General features: G+C 40.6%; 1 protein-coding gene across 1 annotated transcript in view; it reads left to right on the top strand.

The window, feature by feature from the left end:
* The first annotated feature begins 5,821 nt into the window (after nt 1-5,821).
* Nucleotides 5,822-15,893, top strand: part of LOC124565812 (katanin p60 ATPase-containing subunit A-like 1) — a 143,769-nt gene continuing 133,697 nt past the window's right edge. Inside the window, exons 1-2 of the mRNA XM_047131020.1 lie at nt 5,822-5,985; nt 11,052-11,205. Of these exons, the coding sequence (XP_046986976.1) occupies nt 5,822-5,985; nt 11,052-11,205 (318 nt within the window). The remainder of the gene's footprint in view (nt 5,986-11,051; nt 11,206-15,893) is intronic.

Here is a 15,893-nt window from a genome sequence, read left to right as displayed (position 1 = left end):
GGAGAATGTACGTATGGAAGAAGACCAGGCTCCGAACGGCTACGTATCGTTACGGAGAGGGAAGATCCCGTGTTCGTCATATGGCATGGCGCATCGTACTGCATCTGCAGCAGCAATCTGAGCGACAGTGACACAACGAACTGTAACAAATCGGGTACTTCAAGGACAGCTACAAGCCAGACGCCCTGTAGCGAGCATTCCACAGACCCTAAACCACCGCCATTTGTTACTCAGCAGTGTCAAGCGAAAGCCCATTGGAGGGCATTGTAATTTTTAATGAAAGCCAGTGAAGGGCGTGTGGTGGTTGAAATGAGGTCAGTTGAGGGCCTGCAACCGACCTGTCTGCTTGCCAGACACACTCAACCTACACTTCGAGTTATGGTCTGCAGCACGATTTCATATTGCAGCTGGAGGAATCTGGTGGTTATCCCACACACGCTGACTGCAATTTTGTACGTCACTCTGGTGATTCGACCTGTTGAGCTGCCATTCATGAACAGCATTCCAGGGGGCGTTTTCCAATAGGATAACGCTCGCCTGCACACCGATATTGTAACACAACACGTTCTGCGGAGCGTCGACATGTTGCATTGTAATGCTCGATCACCAGATCTGTTTCCAATAGAACACTTATGGGACAATGGGGCGTCAGGCGCAATTTCCATGGTGTTTTGGCAGATATTTGCAATTTCGTTTTTGCAACGTGTAGCTGGAGTGAGCCCAAACAAAACCTGCTCATCACCTCTCACATACGATGCCCAGTGTTGATGGAAACGTCGGTTGGTTTCTATTAAAAATAAATAAATAAATAAATCGTAATTTTACGTGTCCAGTCGATACAGCGGTCCCAAATTAGTCTAGTGTTTTATTCCTCTGACTGATATATATATATATATATATATATATATATATATATATATATTAACACGATCAGTAAAACTCGAAGAATATTCAGTACTCCGGCAGCAACTGAGCAGCACTGTTGTATGGCGGTAGCAGTCAGTGCGGGCCAAGGCAGTGCTGGCGCTGCTGCAGTAGTAAAACGAATATCGCACTAGGCTAATCTTATACCGAACTTTCGAATGGGAACGTAAAACTCCACTTTAGAAAATAAGTTTGTTGGTAATGGGAAACAAACCGACGCTTTCCATCCACACTAGACGTCGCACGAAAGACGTGATGTGCAGTATTTGTTTTGGCTGACTCCAGCTACACATTGATAAAGCGGTATTGCAAATATCTGTCGAAAATGTGCCTGAAGACTCTTAGCAGAGACATTCTGCATATACAGCGTGAGTCAGAAGGAAAATGCATGCTTTGGGGGATTATAGTATTAGTGAATCTGAACAAAAAACTTAATATCGACATATATCCTATTCCGATTGATTTCCAATATAGGACACATTTAATATCACTTTTGTTCATTTTTTCTTGAATAAATTAAAAACCAAAAGACGTGTCGCAATGGAAAGCTGAAAAACATTAAATTTCCCCAGCACGAGCATACTGAAAATCTCGCGCGACGCGCATGCGCTGTAACCTATGTAATTTTTTTAAAGCCAGTTCGAAGTAATTCCCCGTCTTGGTAGAACACAAGCGTCCTGTGTCAAATTATTCGTCTCGACTTCCTCTACACAACTGTAATACATTGTGAACAATGACGATTTCTGAACAACACGGAAAATAAATAACAACTAAAATGTGTTCCATCTCGGAAATCGTTCGGAATAGGGTATGTGCTCATTGGTTCAAAAAAATGTTCAAATGTGTGTGAAATCTTATGGGACTTAACTGCTGAGGTCATCAGTCCCTAAGCTTACACACTACTTAACCTAAATTATCCTAAGGACAAACACACACACCCTTGCCCGTCGGAGGACTCGAACCTCCGCCGGGATCAGCCGCACAGTCCATGACTGCAGCGTCTGAGACCGCTCGGCTAATCCCGCGCGGCGCCCGTTGGTCCAAATGACGTTTTTTGTTCAGACTAATACTATCACCCCTCAAAGCATGTACTTTTCCTCCTGACTCACGTTGTATAAAAGATGTTTCCGTCAGAGCGTGCAAACACGGAACAGGACATAGAGAATGTTCCAGTGAACAACTGGAGGTAGGGTACCTGGGTTGAAAGAAGACAGCTTAAAGAGATATGCAAGTAAACTTGTCTACCGCTTTGTCTAGCATTATTTTCCGGCTTATTTACAACTAACATGCGTACGAGTTTACGCGTACTGTGCTGTTTATTTTCGCGTTGATTGTTTATTTCCTGTAAGGAAACAATAAGGACGAACCTGATTACTAGAAAGTCATGATGCAGGCTTTGTTTACTTTGCTTGTCCATAAGGTGGCTCTGTTGTATCGTATTTACAATGTCTCATGACAGAACGTGCTATGTATGAGTCAACGACAGGCCCATTCAACATGACTGCACTCAGTGTGAATGTCCGCAGTCATGTCAATGCTGTATTTCCTGGTCGCTGGATTGGAAGGGAAGGTCATATTTCTTGGCCTGTGATGTCACCTGACCTGAGTCCCCCTCACTATCTCTTATGGGGATATCTAAAGCCACTTGTGTATCCAGTGGATACAGACATGGAATTAGTTGCCAGAATTGTATCTGCCTGTGATGTGATACGAAACACACCAGGGATATTTTTCAGGGAGCGTCAGAGTCTTTTTCGCCGAAGTCACGCTTGCATTGAGGTTGATGGTCGTCAGTTTCAGCACGTTTTGTAAGTTACAAGTTGATTGTGTCAATGATGGCATTTCCAGTTAACTGTAACTAACGCAAATAAAAAAGTACACTGTAATCTGATTTTTTCCTTTTACCTCCTTAAGCTGGCTGCTCCTACCCCAGGTTCCCTACCTCAAATTGGTCAGTGGAGCATCCTCTACAGCCTGTTAAACTTTTGCACGATCTTACGGAAACATCCTGTACATCGAGACCCCGGGTGGGGGTTTTGGACGTGACGCTCAACTCAGTTATTGCGGCGAGAAGATGGAGCCAGTCGTAACAATGTATCGGCAACTTTATCTCGGCATTATTGGTAAGTGCTACATCAGGGAAGAATCGGAAAAGGGAAATGTACCAGTCTGAGGTAAAGGATCCTGGCCTGGAAACGATCGAGTCGAAAGTTACAACCGAAAATAGTTCAGATACCTCTGACAGTAAAATAGGTGTACCGGTACTGTTGTTGCTAAGATTGTATGGTCGGTAACTTTCAGAGCTAGTAGTATGGACCAAAACAAAAACAGCTATGGAGTAAACATGGGTCCCAAAACACATACCTTAAGACTTATGAGCACTTGAACATTTTCGACATTTTGAAACACATTTCTTCTGCTGCAAGCTCTTTGGTTTCCAAATTTTTGGAAGAGGTAATATGGGCGAAAACAAGGAAAAAATGCCTAGTAGTGTGGGTTCTAAGAGCCGTGAACCACTTGATTTATCTTCGCTACTGTGAAACACATGTCTCCTACCAAGCAAGTACCAATAGCTCAAGGCACGCATTTACAGCCCATGTTAACTAGACTTTTTATAAATGTTTGGGCCCATATCACAGAATAGACAGTATACAGAAAGGAAAGCACAAGGCGGCTCCTTTGATTTGTGTGAAGTCAAGCTTTGCGCTCAACGCCATATTGAAACGGATGCTTACTTCTACGGCTCAAAATGGGCATTCTTACGAAACGAAAGGAATCTAACCGACTAAATGAAAACTTTTACAAAGGAAATGCCAGTGAAACATGTTGTGATAAATCTTTAGCTAAAAACTTATCACATCAGCTTTTAAATTCAGTATCGCTCACATATTCAAGCTATGTACCACTACTGCTTTCAGCGTCAGATGGCGATAAAGCTACTTCACTTTGTAAATATCAGTCTTTCCTTGCAGCAATTTTTGCCTGATTTTTATTACCTGGGACTCTCAGCTGATACATCACTTTCAACTTCCAACAGAAACAGCCGTTATGAGACAAACTGCAGGTGTTTCAGTGTTTGTGTCAGTGCTGGAATTTTCTTTCACGTTTCCAACCTGAAAGTAAGACACAGGTGTTGTTTTAAATGAAAACAATACGCTGGATTAAAAATTAATTTATACAAATGTTTTTAATTAGGCCCAGATTTATAATTCATTCTAACATATTACGTAATATGAATCGTATTCGTTTAATGAGGGACCATTGATAAGTGCACAAAGAAACTTTTGTCAAGCTTTGTTCTAAATATGTGTTTCAGCTTTTACGTTATATAACTGTTGACGTGGAACGTCTACTTCTTCATCATTGTCTTCCACCAGTAAGTAAAACATAACTCGCGGTCTCTAATTTGGGAAACTTGCGCCTACTTAGACAAACTGTTCACGACTGAGCTGCAGGCCTGCATGTGGCGCCGTCAGGGAGCGCGCTCGGCGCCAGCCTGCTCAAATAAAATACTGTAACTTCCATTTTCTCCACGCTATAGTGAGACGTGGCTCTCCTTCCAATTTTAAAAACAATTTCGGTATGTTAGCTACATATTGTAAGCAGTAACGTATCGTCAAAAACGAATCAAACCTAAAGTGGCCTTCCAATTTTGTACTCTGGCGTACCTGGAAATTACGTATCACAGTAACTAAGGCCAAAATCACATTCATCACCGAGCTGTGACATGAAACCATAATATACGTAAGAAAACAGTTTTGTGCTCCAATTAGATTCCTCGGAATCGCATGAGAGATATTATACAGTTGTGCAAAGAGAACGTTCAAATGCAAAACAAGTCGTTTTTAATTTTTTAAAGAAAAATGAGAACCTCTACCAAAAAACGAACTGCAAGAATTTATATAGCACTACTTCTTCTACGTATAGAATTTTACACAGTTGAGCTTTTATATTTTACAGAAAGAAATAGGGAAACTCATTTTCCTCGTCAGCCGGCCGGAGTGGCCGAGCGGATCTAGGCGCTACAGTCTGGAACCGCGCGACCGCTACGGTCGCAGGTTCGAATCCTGTCTCGCGCATGGATGTGTGTGATGTCCTTAAGTTAGTTAGGTTTAAGTAGTTCTAAGCTCTAGGGGACTGATAACCTCAGAAGTTAAGTCGCATAGTGCTCAGACCCATTTTTCCTCGTCAACTACTGTCAGCTGCCTTGTGGGAACCGCTCATTACTTTTCTGTGTGGCCTTTTCTCTTAAACCTTATGTATTTCTAATAATCTAATAGTACATTACGCAGCTGTTTACTTGTAGGCAAGCCTATTAGCTAACATGCGCAGTTAATGAAATACACAAAACATGTCCGATCGCCTGTGGCTTCAGACACTGCTATTTACTGGGCTCCAATTTAGCAGACATCGCGCATACGCACTAAAGTTTGGCTCATGGATTGCAGGTCGTGTTTCCATTCTGTATACTCTTTATTCTGCACCCATAGTAAACAGCTCTGAAAGTTGCCTACCCTATCCTATTGGTAACAAGGAACCCTTTTCGTTTATAATTTTCGACTTGGTCGTTTCCGGGTAGGGTTATTGATACGTTTAGGCCTACCCTTCTCCATCATCCCTGAAAGTCTGTAACAGAATCACCCTGAGTATTCAAAATATTTGCGATCAGAAATAGGCAGTAATTCTTACATGTGTGTTAAGCGAAACTATCACATCGCAGCCTCTCTCTCTTTTTGTCATAGAAAAAACAAAAAATATCAAATAATATCTTTGTATTCGGGAACTTTATTAGTTTAACATCTGAGACAGATGGTTAATATTCGTTTGGTAGTATCTTTGCACGGAAATTTAGGTGACGCAGTAAAACGGCAGCTGCTTGCGCTGCTGTTACGTAGTCATGTTCGCGTCGGCGCTGTTCGCGGAGTTCTTCAGGGACCCGTTCTTTCGCGTTGGCATCTCGCCCGTCCAGTCGCCACAGTGGACCACATTCGATACTTTCCCGGCTGCGAAGAGTTGTCAAGATGGCGACTGGGGATTTCCTAGCCCAATAAGCTATCCAAGGTACTCTAACGAATAGTTTTGTCAGATTGTCGCTTCTATTTATGATCAAACATTTGCCTGAAAGATATTTATGATAGCCTGCCCTTCCAGTACAAAGTACGTGCAGAACGCTCTCACCTACGCCATCTACGTAGCTATTCATTATTGAAGAAAAATCAGCGAGAACTCAGAAATTTATGTGAAGAAATTTGCCTGTAGTGTATAGGACACGTGACACCCCATAAATCAAATTTGAAAACTCAGGAGCCGAAAGTAAATATTACATTCAGTGGTGCCCCATGCCATCACCGTATGCGATGATACACAACATACTACAAGTGGGTGGTTCTGCGCCAATTGCTCTATCCTCCCCTTCTTAGCATCTCAGATTCAAACAGTTTGCGTCAAATTTTAAAATGGATATCTCCATATTTTTACCTTTAATTACCATTTGACGGAGGTAAATTTTTTAAGAATATGCAATTTTTTTCTTTGGAGTGGTCTTTAAATGCAAAGTGTAATGGGATGGATTCTAGTGTCCGACTCCACTCGTCGGTTTTGCAGAGATGCTGCTTATCGGCAATCTATGAAGGGTACGGATCATACTCGTAAACAAAGGAATATAGCGTGCGGTAAAATAATACTTACATTTAACGCGATTATTATTTAAGCACGAATTACATGGAAACGAATTGAAGATAACGGAAATAAATAAGAACAGGAATGTAAAAAATTTGAGTCTTATTAGGATTATTATCATAATTTATGCGAGTGGAGGGGCACAGAGAACCATAAATTGTATTACTGTATGGCGCATGGTGAAATGGTTCTATTGCTAAATTACGTTAATTCCATTATTGATTATTCATTCCAACAGGAGAAGCACAGGAAAGTTGGATTTTTGGATGGGGACAAATTAAATTAGAACAAAACAGCGGAAAAATAAAGCGAATTATAACAAATAGGAATTAGTAATATAAAATATGGAGAAACAAACACCGTAAATTCTAACAAGGCAGGAACTCGAATAACGGAAATCCATTAAAAATTAACAAATATTGAAATCGGTAGAACTTTACTGTATAATTTCAGAGAACAACTACTAGTGCAGAAATGGTATTATATTTGTTGAATCCTGGAAATTAACTAAGCTAGACAGAAGAATAATGCAGTCGACTGAAATTAATTTTACGAAAAGTTAAAGATCAAACACAAAACTGTATTATACGAGAAGAAATTAATATAAACTGTATAAATAAATAAACAGTGTGAGGGCGTATGTAATGGGAACAATGTATCAATCATCGACTCCAATGTTCGTAGCCGTTTCGCCGTGAAACAGAGAACAATTACGAGAGGAAAAATCTTATTACATTTGCGACACCTGCTAGAAACCAACGATCCAGTTAGTGAACCATCGAATTGAAAAAAAGATCTAATGAATGAACTTTCGACTAGTTGGAATCGGTAACTGGATTGACCTATATAAGAGGTCAATTCTAGTTATCGATTCCAATGCTTGTAGCTGTTTCGCGGTAATTCAGAGAGCAATTAAGAGCAGAAAAATGTTATTACATTTGAGATAACAGCCGGAAAAATAAAGATCCAATTAATGACCTTTCGAAAAATTGGAATCGGTAACTGGAATTGACCTCATATACAGATTAATTCTAGTTACCCATTCCAATATTGCTAACTTTTTCGCAAAACTTCTGACAGCAGTTACGAGTGCAGATATTGTATTATATTTTCCACACGTACTGCAAAAACGATCTAAGTAATGAACCATCGAATAGTTGTATTCGGTAACTAGAAGTAATATCCACGTGTATTCGTCGGAAGTTCGTGATGATGGAACCTTTCTCAAAACCATATAATTTCCACAAACACTGCACTTGCAAAATTCTGCAATAACGCCCAATTATTGCAAAAATCTTATAGTTGATTTAGGGTCAGTCATTTTCTCAAGGAGAATTTTCGCTCTAAACACAACTGACTCATCCATAATGAAAAGCAGTTGCGTGAGAAATCAAGAGCTTATAAATCACTACTACTTTCATCAACAAAAGATGCCGAAAACAAATTACAATATGAAAATAAAACAATGTACATCGAACTTTTTATATACGCGCGTGACAAGAAAATACAGAGAAATCATTTAACGTTCATAACTACAATATGCTGCACAAACAAAATAACATCACGCATTACGTTATTGGTCAATACCGACTGGTGGAATCGGACACTAGAATTGACCTGTGTAATGTAATGACTACCATAATGCTTTCAATCGTTCAGTATTAACGTGGTTTACGTTTTGATATACAGCGATGCATATTTTAGCGCAACATTATATAGTGCCCCACTGACAAATTTTGTGGCCTGTAATCCATGTCTGGTAGTAACGCAAAACTTATCTAAATGGATGGTTTGTCGTCAGTGAATAGATGAAACTTCCTACGCAATTTAAGACGGTTCATTTAACAATTATTGTAATCTTTCTAATGATTCACTTTTCTAGTGTTTCTAATTTATCTAAATTACCGTTAAACGCGAGACATTTGCTTGTATATAAACATTCTGTCTTCACAACTGTTTTGTAATGCCTTATTTTTGCGTTTTTAGGCAGGTAGTTTTTATTGTATAGATCTTTAGTTACGCTACACGCCGTTCCCAAGTTATGTGTTTTTTGGTAATTTGGGAGAGCGCTTGCAAGCCACATACACTGAATCGCCAAAGAAACTGATATAGGCGTACGTATTCAAATACAGAGGTATGTAAACATGCAGAATACGGCGCTGCGGTCGGCAACGCCTATATAAGACAAGTCTGGCGCAGTTGTTAGATCGATTACTGCTGCTACGATGACAGGTTATCAAGATTTAGCTGAGTTTGAATGTGATGTTATAGTCGTCCCACAGCGATAGGACACAAGATCTCCGAGGTAGAGATGAAGTGGGGATTTTCCCGTACGACCACTTCACAAATCTACCGTGAGTGTCAGGAATCCGGTAAAACATCAGGTCCCCGACATCGCTGCCGCCGGAAAAAGATCCTGCAAGAACGGGACCACCGACGACCGAAGAGAAGTGTTCAACGCGAAAGAAGTGCATTCCTTCCGAAACTGCTGCAGGTTTCAATGCTGAGTTATCAACAAGAGTCAGCGTGCGAACCATTCAAGGAAGCGTCATCGATATGGGCATTCGGAGCCCAAGGCCAACTCGTGCATCCTTGATGACTGCATGACACACAGCCTGGGGCCCTCAACACCGATATTGGACTGTTGATGACTGGAAACATGCTGTCTGGTCGGAAGAGTTTCGATTCAAATTGTATCGAGTGGATGGAGCGGGTATGGAGAAAAGCTCATGGATCTTTGGACCCGCATGTCAGCAGGGGACTGTTCAAGCTGGTGGATGCTCTCTAATGGTGTGGGGCGTGTGCAGTTGGAGTGATATTAGACCCCTGATACATCTACGTACGACACTGACAGATGACAGGTACGTAAGCATCTTGTCTGATCACCTGCACCCATTCATGTCCATTGTGCATTGCGACGGACTTGGGTAGCTCCAACAGGACAATACGACACCTCACACGTCCAGAATTGCTACGGAATGGCTCCAGGAACACTCTTAGTTTAAACACTTCCGCCGGCCTACAAACTTCCCAGGCATGAACATTATTGAGCATAATGGGATGCCTTGTTAAGTGCTGTTCAGAAGAGATCTCCACCCCCTCGTACTCTTACGGATTTATGGACAGCCCTGCAGGGTTCATGGTGTGAGTTTCCTCCAGCACTACTTCAGACATTAGTCGAGTCCATGCCACGTCGTGTTGCGGCACTTCTACGTGCTTGCGGGGACCCTACACAATATTAGGCGGACGTACCATTTTCTTCGGCTCTTCATTGTATAGCGAAGTTGCAAACGTAACGGAGCCAGATTTCGATTATCAGAATAGACACATAATGTACAACAGGAAAGTAATATCTCATGTTTTATTAATATCGAAATACAATAATAATTGCGTCGAACTGTTACATAAGAAACACAGGTCTTTTACAATGTTGGAGATATTTTTATTATTTCTACAAAATATAGCGGCATAATTAACTCCGTGAGACGAGCTCATTTACGTATGTAGTAAGTTTCTGTACTCCATACATACAATGAAGAGCATGGGGCTGGCGTGCAAATCAATCTCCATTTCAAATTATCAATGTTTCAAATGATTTAAAAAAAATTAAAACATGGGACTACGTAGGAGGATCGGTGAAGGTGGATCAGCTTTTAGTGCTCAAAGTAATAAACAGTCGTAGGAGAAGCATGGCTGCAAACATGGTCACTGCTCGTTTCAGTCGAAGTATTTAAAGCTCTGCTATTAGGTTCCTCCCCAACTGCATCGTCGAAAATCGTGATATATTGCTGCGACCGAATCGAGCAGCAATCATATTTATATTCTTGCTTCTCCTCTGAATGTGTTGTTACTTTTGACAATAAAAACTGATCCTTTTTCGTTCACCTAGCCCCCTGATGTAATTAAAGAAAATCATTTGAAGCATTGATCATTTGAAATGGAGATTGCTTGGTAAGCTACACACAAAATCCATATCAGTTACCTTTAGTCGTTATAGTTGTCACCGCTGTAAGCAAAATCGATATCTGGCTCTGTGGCAGTAGCACCTTCGAGATATATCGCTTGCAATCTTTCTTGCAAATTACCGTGTTTTTAGAAATTTCGGTGCTGTTTTATTGTTTGATAGCTTTTTATATTTATTATTTTTTATTTTATCAGAAATTCTTAAGCTGGTTCTATTGGCTATTTCTTCTAAAAGAACCATGTGTATTCGAGCCGGCGTCACATTTTCAGAAGCCATGGCAAAGTCGTCTGCAAACGCGTGACACTTTATTCGAAAATGTTCCCCCTCTTCCCTACCTTATTGGTGAAAGCTTATATTCATTCAGTTTTTCATTCCGGATTGACGTATATCCAGCCCCGTTCCACATTCTTGAAAATTTTCCTTCATGACAGGCTTCACAAAATATGATGAGTAAATGCAATTAAATACTGGGTGAACTTTTCAGGGAAGATACAATCGCCCAAGCGGCACCAATTGGAGATCGACGACTCGTTCCGTGGAAGCCAGTCCAGGAGAGCTCAGCCCCGCCACCATCTTCCAAGAAATGTGGGCTCGAACGGGAAGTTTGTCAGAAACCAAGAAAGACGACTCAGAGAAAGGTGAGAACCAAAAAATGTTCAAATGTGTGTGAAATCTTATGGGACGTAACTGCTAAGGTCACCAGTCCCTAAGCTTACACACTACTTAACCTAAATTATCCTAAGGACAAACACACACATCCATGCCCGAGGGAGGACTCGTACCTCCGCCGGGACCAGCCGCACTGTCCATGACTGCAGCGTCTGAGACCGCTCGGCTAATCCCGCGCGGCAGGTGAGAACCCTTTCTCATCTTGCTAGTTATTAGTTGCTTCAACTGAATAGTGACTGTTATCTAGAATAATAAGAGCTAACCAACAGGATACTTAATAGTCAAAATAAAGTGCTACTCGTGCAGCACCACGTCAATAGTGTCTCGAGAGCGATTCGAGGTCATGAACGCTGATCTCTTACAGGCGGCGCGGCTCGCGAAGCTTAAGTGCCGCTGCTGCGTACGACGTGTTGCGTGGGACACGGGAACGGCTGCTACCAGGAATAAATAGGAGGGCTCCACTGTGGTTAGCCGCTCTACTTTATTCGCAGTCAGTACATTTTCACAGAGCACCATACTAATTGATCTCTACGCTGTCTTAGTTATAGATTTTTTTCATCGTAGCCTGATGTCGCCGGCTGAAAGCGCAATAGAGAGAGAGAGCGCGCGTTTGTGTGTGTGTGCGCTCGCGCGTGTTTGTGGACGTGCAAGTACCGTTATCTGAAGTCAGTGCCAGTTATTGAAGCCAGAATCATCTTAAATAACACACGGTAAAACAGATTTGCAATTCCAAACCTGGGGTCCAGAAATTAAAAGTAATTTTTTTTCCAGATATTAGTGTAACGGAGGCTACAATGGAGAGAGATGAAGTGTCGATGACGTCTTCTTTTTAATATAAGATTTATTTACGCAGCATCTCACTAAGAATGGGAGAAAGACTTCAGCCATTGATTTTTTTTAAAATTAGGTCAGATTAAAACGCCAAACTAATTATACAGCTAAAATATAGATGATGTTTATGAAAAGGATGATGATGATGTGACGTGCATTCTAAGTCATAATGGGTTAAAGTGCACATAACAAGGTCGGCGAAACTTCCGCTGCGTGCTGCAGTTGGCAACACATTTCCATTGGTCATAGTCAATCGAGTGACAGTATGCAGTAGCTAATGAGAATCGCTGAAACTAATGACTTGTTTCGGCGGAAGATGCGAATTGGTTACTTTAGTTTTCATTGTGGACAGCACGAGATTGGCGATTTATTGATCTGGCTATTATTAGTTGCTGGCTTTCATACCTATTTCTTGTCTTGTATGTTTCTCGAAATATGATATTATTTCAAGGGATATTGTTTGTTGTTATATCGTTACAGCTTGGTTGTGAGTTGGCAAAGCCAACTAATGTGACTGGCGGAAGACTGGCTGAGTTGATGGCCTGATCTGTAGCGCAGCCCAAGTTATAGATTAAGTCGAAATGTTACAGTTTGCTTGTGAGTTGGCGAAGACAGCAAATGTGATTGGAGGTATGTGGTTGTGGTGACGGATTGATCCGTAGCGTAACACAATGATCGTCCGAAAAAGATTTCCAAGGTTATTTTTACTCAACGACCTTGCTGCAGTGGTAACAGATCACCAAAGTTAGGTGCTGCAGGGCTGGCTAGCTCTTAGATGGCTGACCTTCCGGTCTACCGAGTGCTGTTGGCTTGTGGGTTGCACTAAACCCTTGTGAGGCTCATTGAGGAGCTACTTGATGGGGAAGAAGCAGCTCCAGTCACGAAAAGTGACAACGGCGGGGAGAGTGGGGCGCTGACCACATGCCCCTCCATATCCGCTTCCATTGATGCCAATGGGCTGAGGTTGATATGGTGGTTGATTGGTGTCAGTGGGCGCTCAAGCCCTATTTTGACGGAGTTTAGTTTTTAGTTGTTACTCAGAAACCTAACAGTACAATTAGAAGTTTATAGAATATTCTGTTTTATATGACTACATTCTGCACAGCATATTCCCTTATGCTGCCACATAGTTTTATAGATTCCACACAATGACAACATTCATCGAACACTACAATCTTATTGGTTCTGCCAATTTGTCTAATCATCCGATTTCAATAGCATTCACTTCCCATCATTCGTCGTGCACTTACCATCTGCAGCACGCAAAGCAAAACCCACCGACTCCGTAAGTGCGATTTTCATCGTCATAATGAGAACAGTGTGATGTGGGCTCTAGGTAACTGTGAGTGAGGATTGAGATGTGGGAGGTATTGGAAAAGATGCTCGTTGGAAAAGGATGAGAGATGTCTTTGTGGGAAGGAACTGGTGGTTGGGATGTAGAGTACCTTTCGTCATGTATCTGGTCCAGAGTGGCTCGCCAATTTGCACTATTCTTCCCTACTCGTTTATGTATTCCCGTGAGACCTCTTGCGATTGCGCACTCGTGTGTCATTTGTTCACTGCAATTAAAGCTACAGCAAGCAATAGCTGAAACTTGATCTCTATGTTATTTATGTAGAGACTGGAGGACATAGTGAAGAATATATACCGTAGTTGTTCCTTCTTGGACGGGTTCCCATTTGCACAGCGAAATGTACGGACAGCAAACCACTCTTTATTGCATATCTGACAATATTGTTTCACGTATTCAGAAATTACCGTGAAAATTGAAGACTTCGCTGTTCTCTTTGATGGCCAAGATGAAGGCAATCCATTTACTGTATAAAGTAATAAATAACATAAATCTGCAAGCTGTATTCATTTTTGAACACACAAACCATAGCCCAGTGGCTCATTTTTACAATGACATACTCTTCTTCATACTTTCTAAACAGTCACTCACCTGTTTCGCAATAGACAGACTGAATAGCATTACAAAAAGTATCATATTCTACGAGTATTGCCACCTATTGTTCACAATCCGGCAATCATGTCTGCTTAACATGTAAACTTGTACCTTTTAATTGTGGAATGTACCTCAGTTGGCTACTGTACATGCTGCTTATGCCGATTAAGGGCAAAAGATATGATTACAGAGTAGCGACTGCTGCAAACGTCATTCTAGCTGAGATGGGTCTGCTCCACAGACAGAATGAGAAGTGTTGGGGGTACAAAGCAACTAGCCACAAGTGCTTTATTTCAGTGTCATAATATCTTCCCAGCTATGATACCTATCTTCAGATGACTATGGTACCTGATGACATTACTGTTTTATCAGCAGCATGTCGTCCTTTCCTCCACTGCATAGGAATGTTTCAGTGTTTAGCAACACTTTATACATTGTTTCGATAGTAAAAACGTGCTATAAGATGAAACAGTTGTATACACCTACATATGTGCAGCAGACGACACTTTTTTTCTTTTTTTTATAAAAAAGCATTTACACACAGAGGTGTCGAAAGTCATGTGATAGCGATAAGTCATCTAGTAATAGTAGTAGCTTTATTCATCTGTAGATCTCTTTTTACAAGGGTATATGACATGTCAGAGTATTTATAAGTTCAGACCAATCTAAAATAAGCTAATTCGTATACACACACATTTACAGACTTCCAGTTAGAAACTATCATTAGATTTACTCCTGGTATACAACATTTTTTCTTACAAATAACTTATTAAATAAGGTAATGCCACACTGTTCACTCATACCTCACTATCAGTCACTGCACACACTATACACACATTGTTCCATAACACATCACTCACTACACACACAAACACACACACACAGGTGATCTCTGGGCCATTTTCTGTACCGCAACTTCCCGTTTGGTATCCTGAAAAACTGAGTCAGCATCCCTCTAGAATGAGTGTGATTTTGAGCTCAGAAAGAGGAAGAGGTGTTAGTATTGTGCTATGCATAGCTTGTGGGTAAATTTTTATAGAAAAGGAAAAAAGGAAAAAAGAAGGGAAAAAACATAGTGTGAAGGTGTTATGTGGAATGCTGTATGTTTTATAATTACTATTCTTATTTATTTGTATAACATTTTTTTAACCCAACCCCTACTATGTTTGATCTAAGTAATCTTTCAATGTATAAAATGTACTGCTCAACAGATACTTTTTAGCTGCCTTTTTAATAAGTTTTTATGCAATTTCTTTAATCTCTTTTGGTAAATTATTGTACAGTTTTATTCCTTGGTAGAAAATGCTGTTTTGAGTTTTATGTTTATTTTTTCTTGATAAATGTAAATTGAGTCTAGCTCTTGCTCCATTGTCATGGACAAAGCTGTTTTTGCAGTAATTACCAATGTTATTTTTGATGTGTGCAATTGACTAGTAAATCTATTCACATAGAATAGATAAAATCCCCAGTGTATTGAACAGATCTTTACAATGAGCTTGACTACTATTTTTCGTTATTACTCTTTGGCTCTTTTCTGGAGTTTGAAAATTGTGTTCATATTTTGTGCATTTGTTCCCCAAAAAGGAATGCCATAGCTAAGAACTGAGTGTACATATGAATAGTATGTAACTAAAAGACACTGCATATTACACACTAATGATAGGTTTCTAAGGGCATTACATGCTGATGACATTCTGTGTGTTCACACCACTTCAACTGAGAATCATTGTTCATTCCTAGAAATTTTGCATTTTTTACACGGCCTATAGAGGTGCTATCTACATTTAATTTAATGTTGTCATTTTCCCTCTTCAAACTGAAATTCATGGCATTAGTTTCCTTTACGTTCAATGTCACTTTATTGCTTATTGACCGATCATA

Source organism: Schistocerca americana, chromosome 1 (assembly GCF_021461395.2).
Source record: "Schistocerca americana isolate TAMUIC-IGC-003095 chromosome 1, iqSchAmer2.1, whole genome shotgun sequence".
Lineage (NCBI taxonomy): Eukaryota > Metazoa > Arthropoda > Insecta > Orthoptera > Acrididae > Schistocerca > Schistocerca americana.
This window is presented reverse-complemented; position numbering and strand designations above follow the sequence as displayed.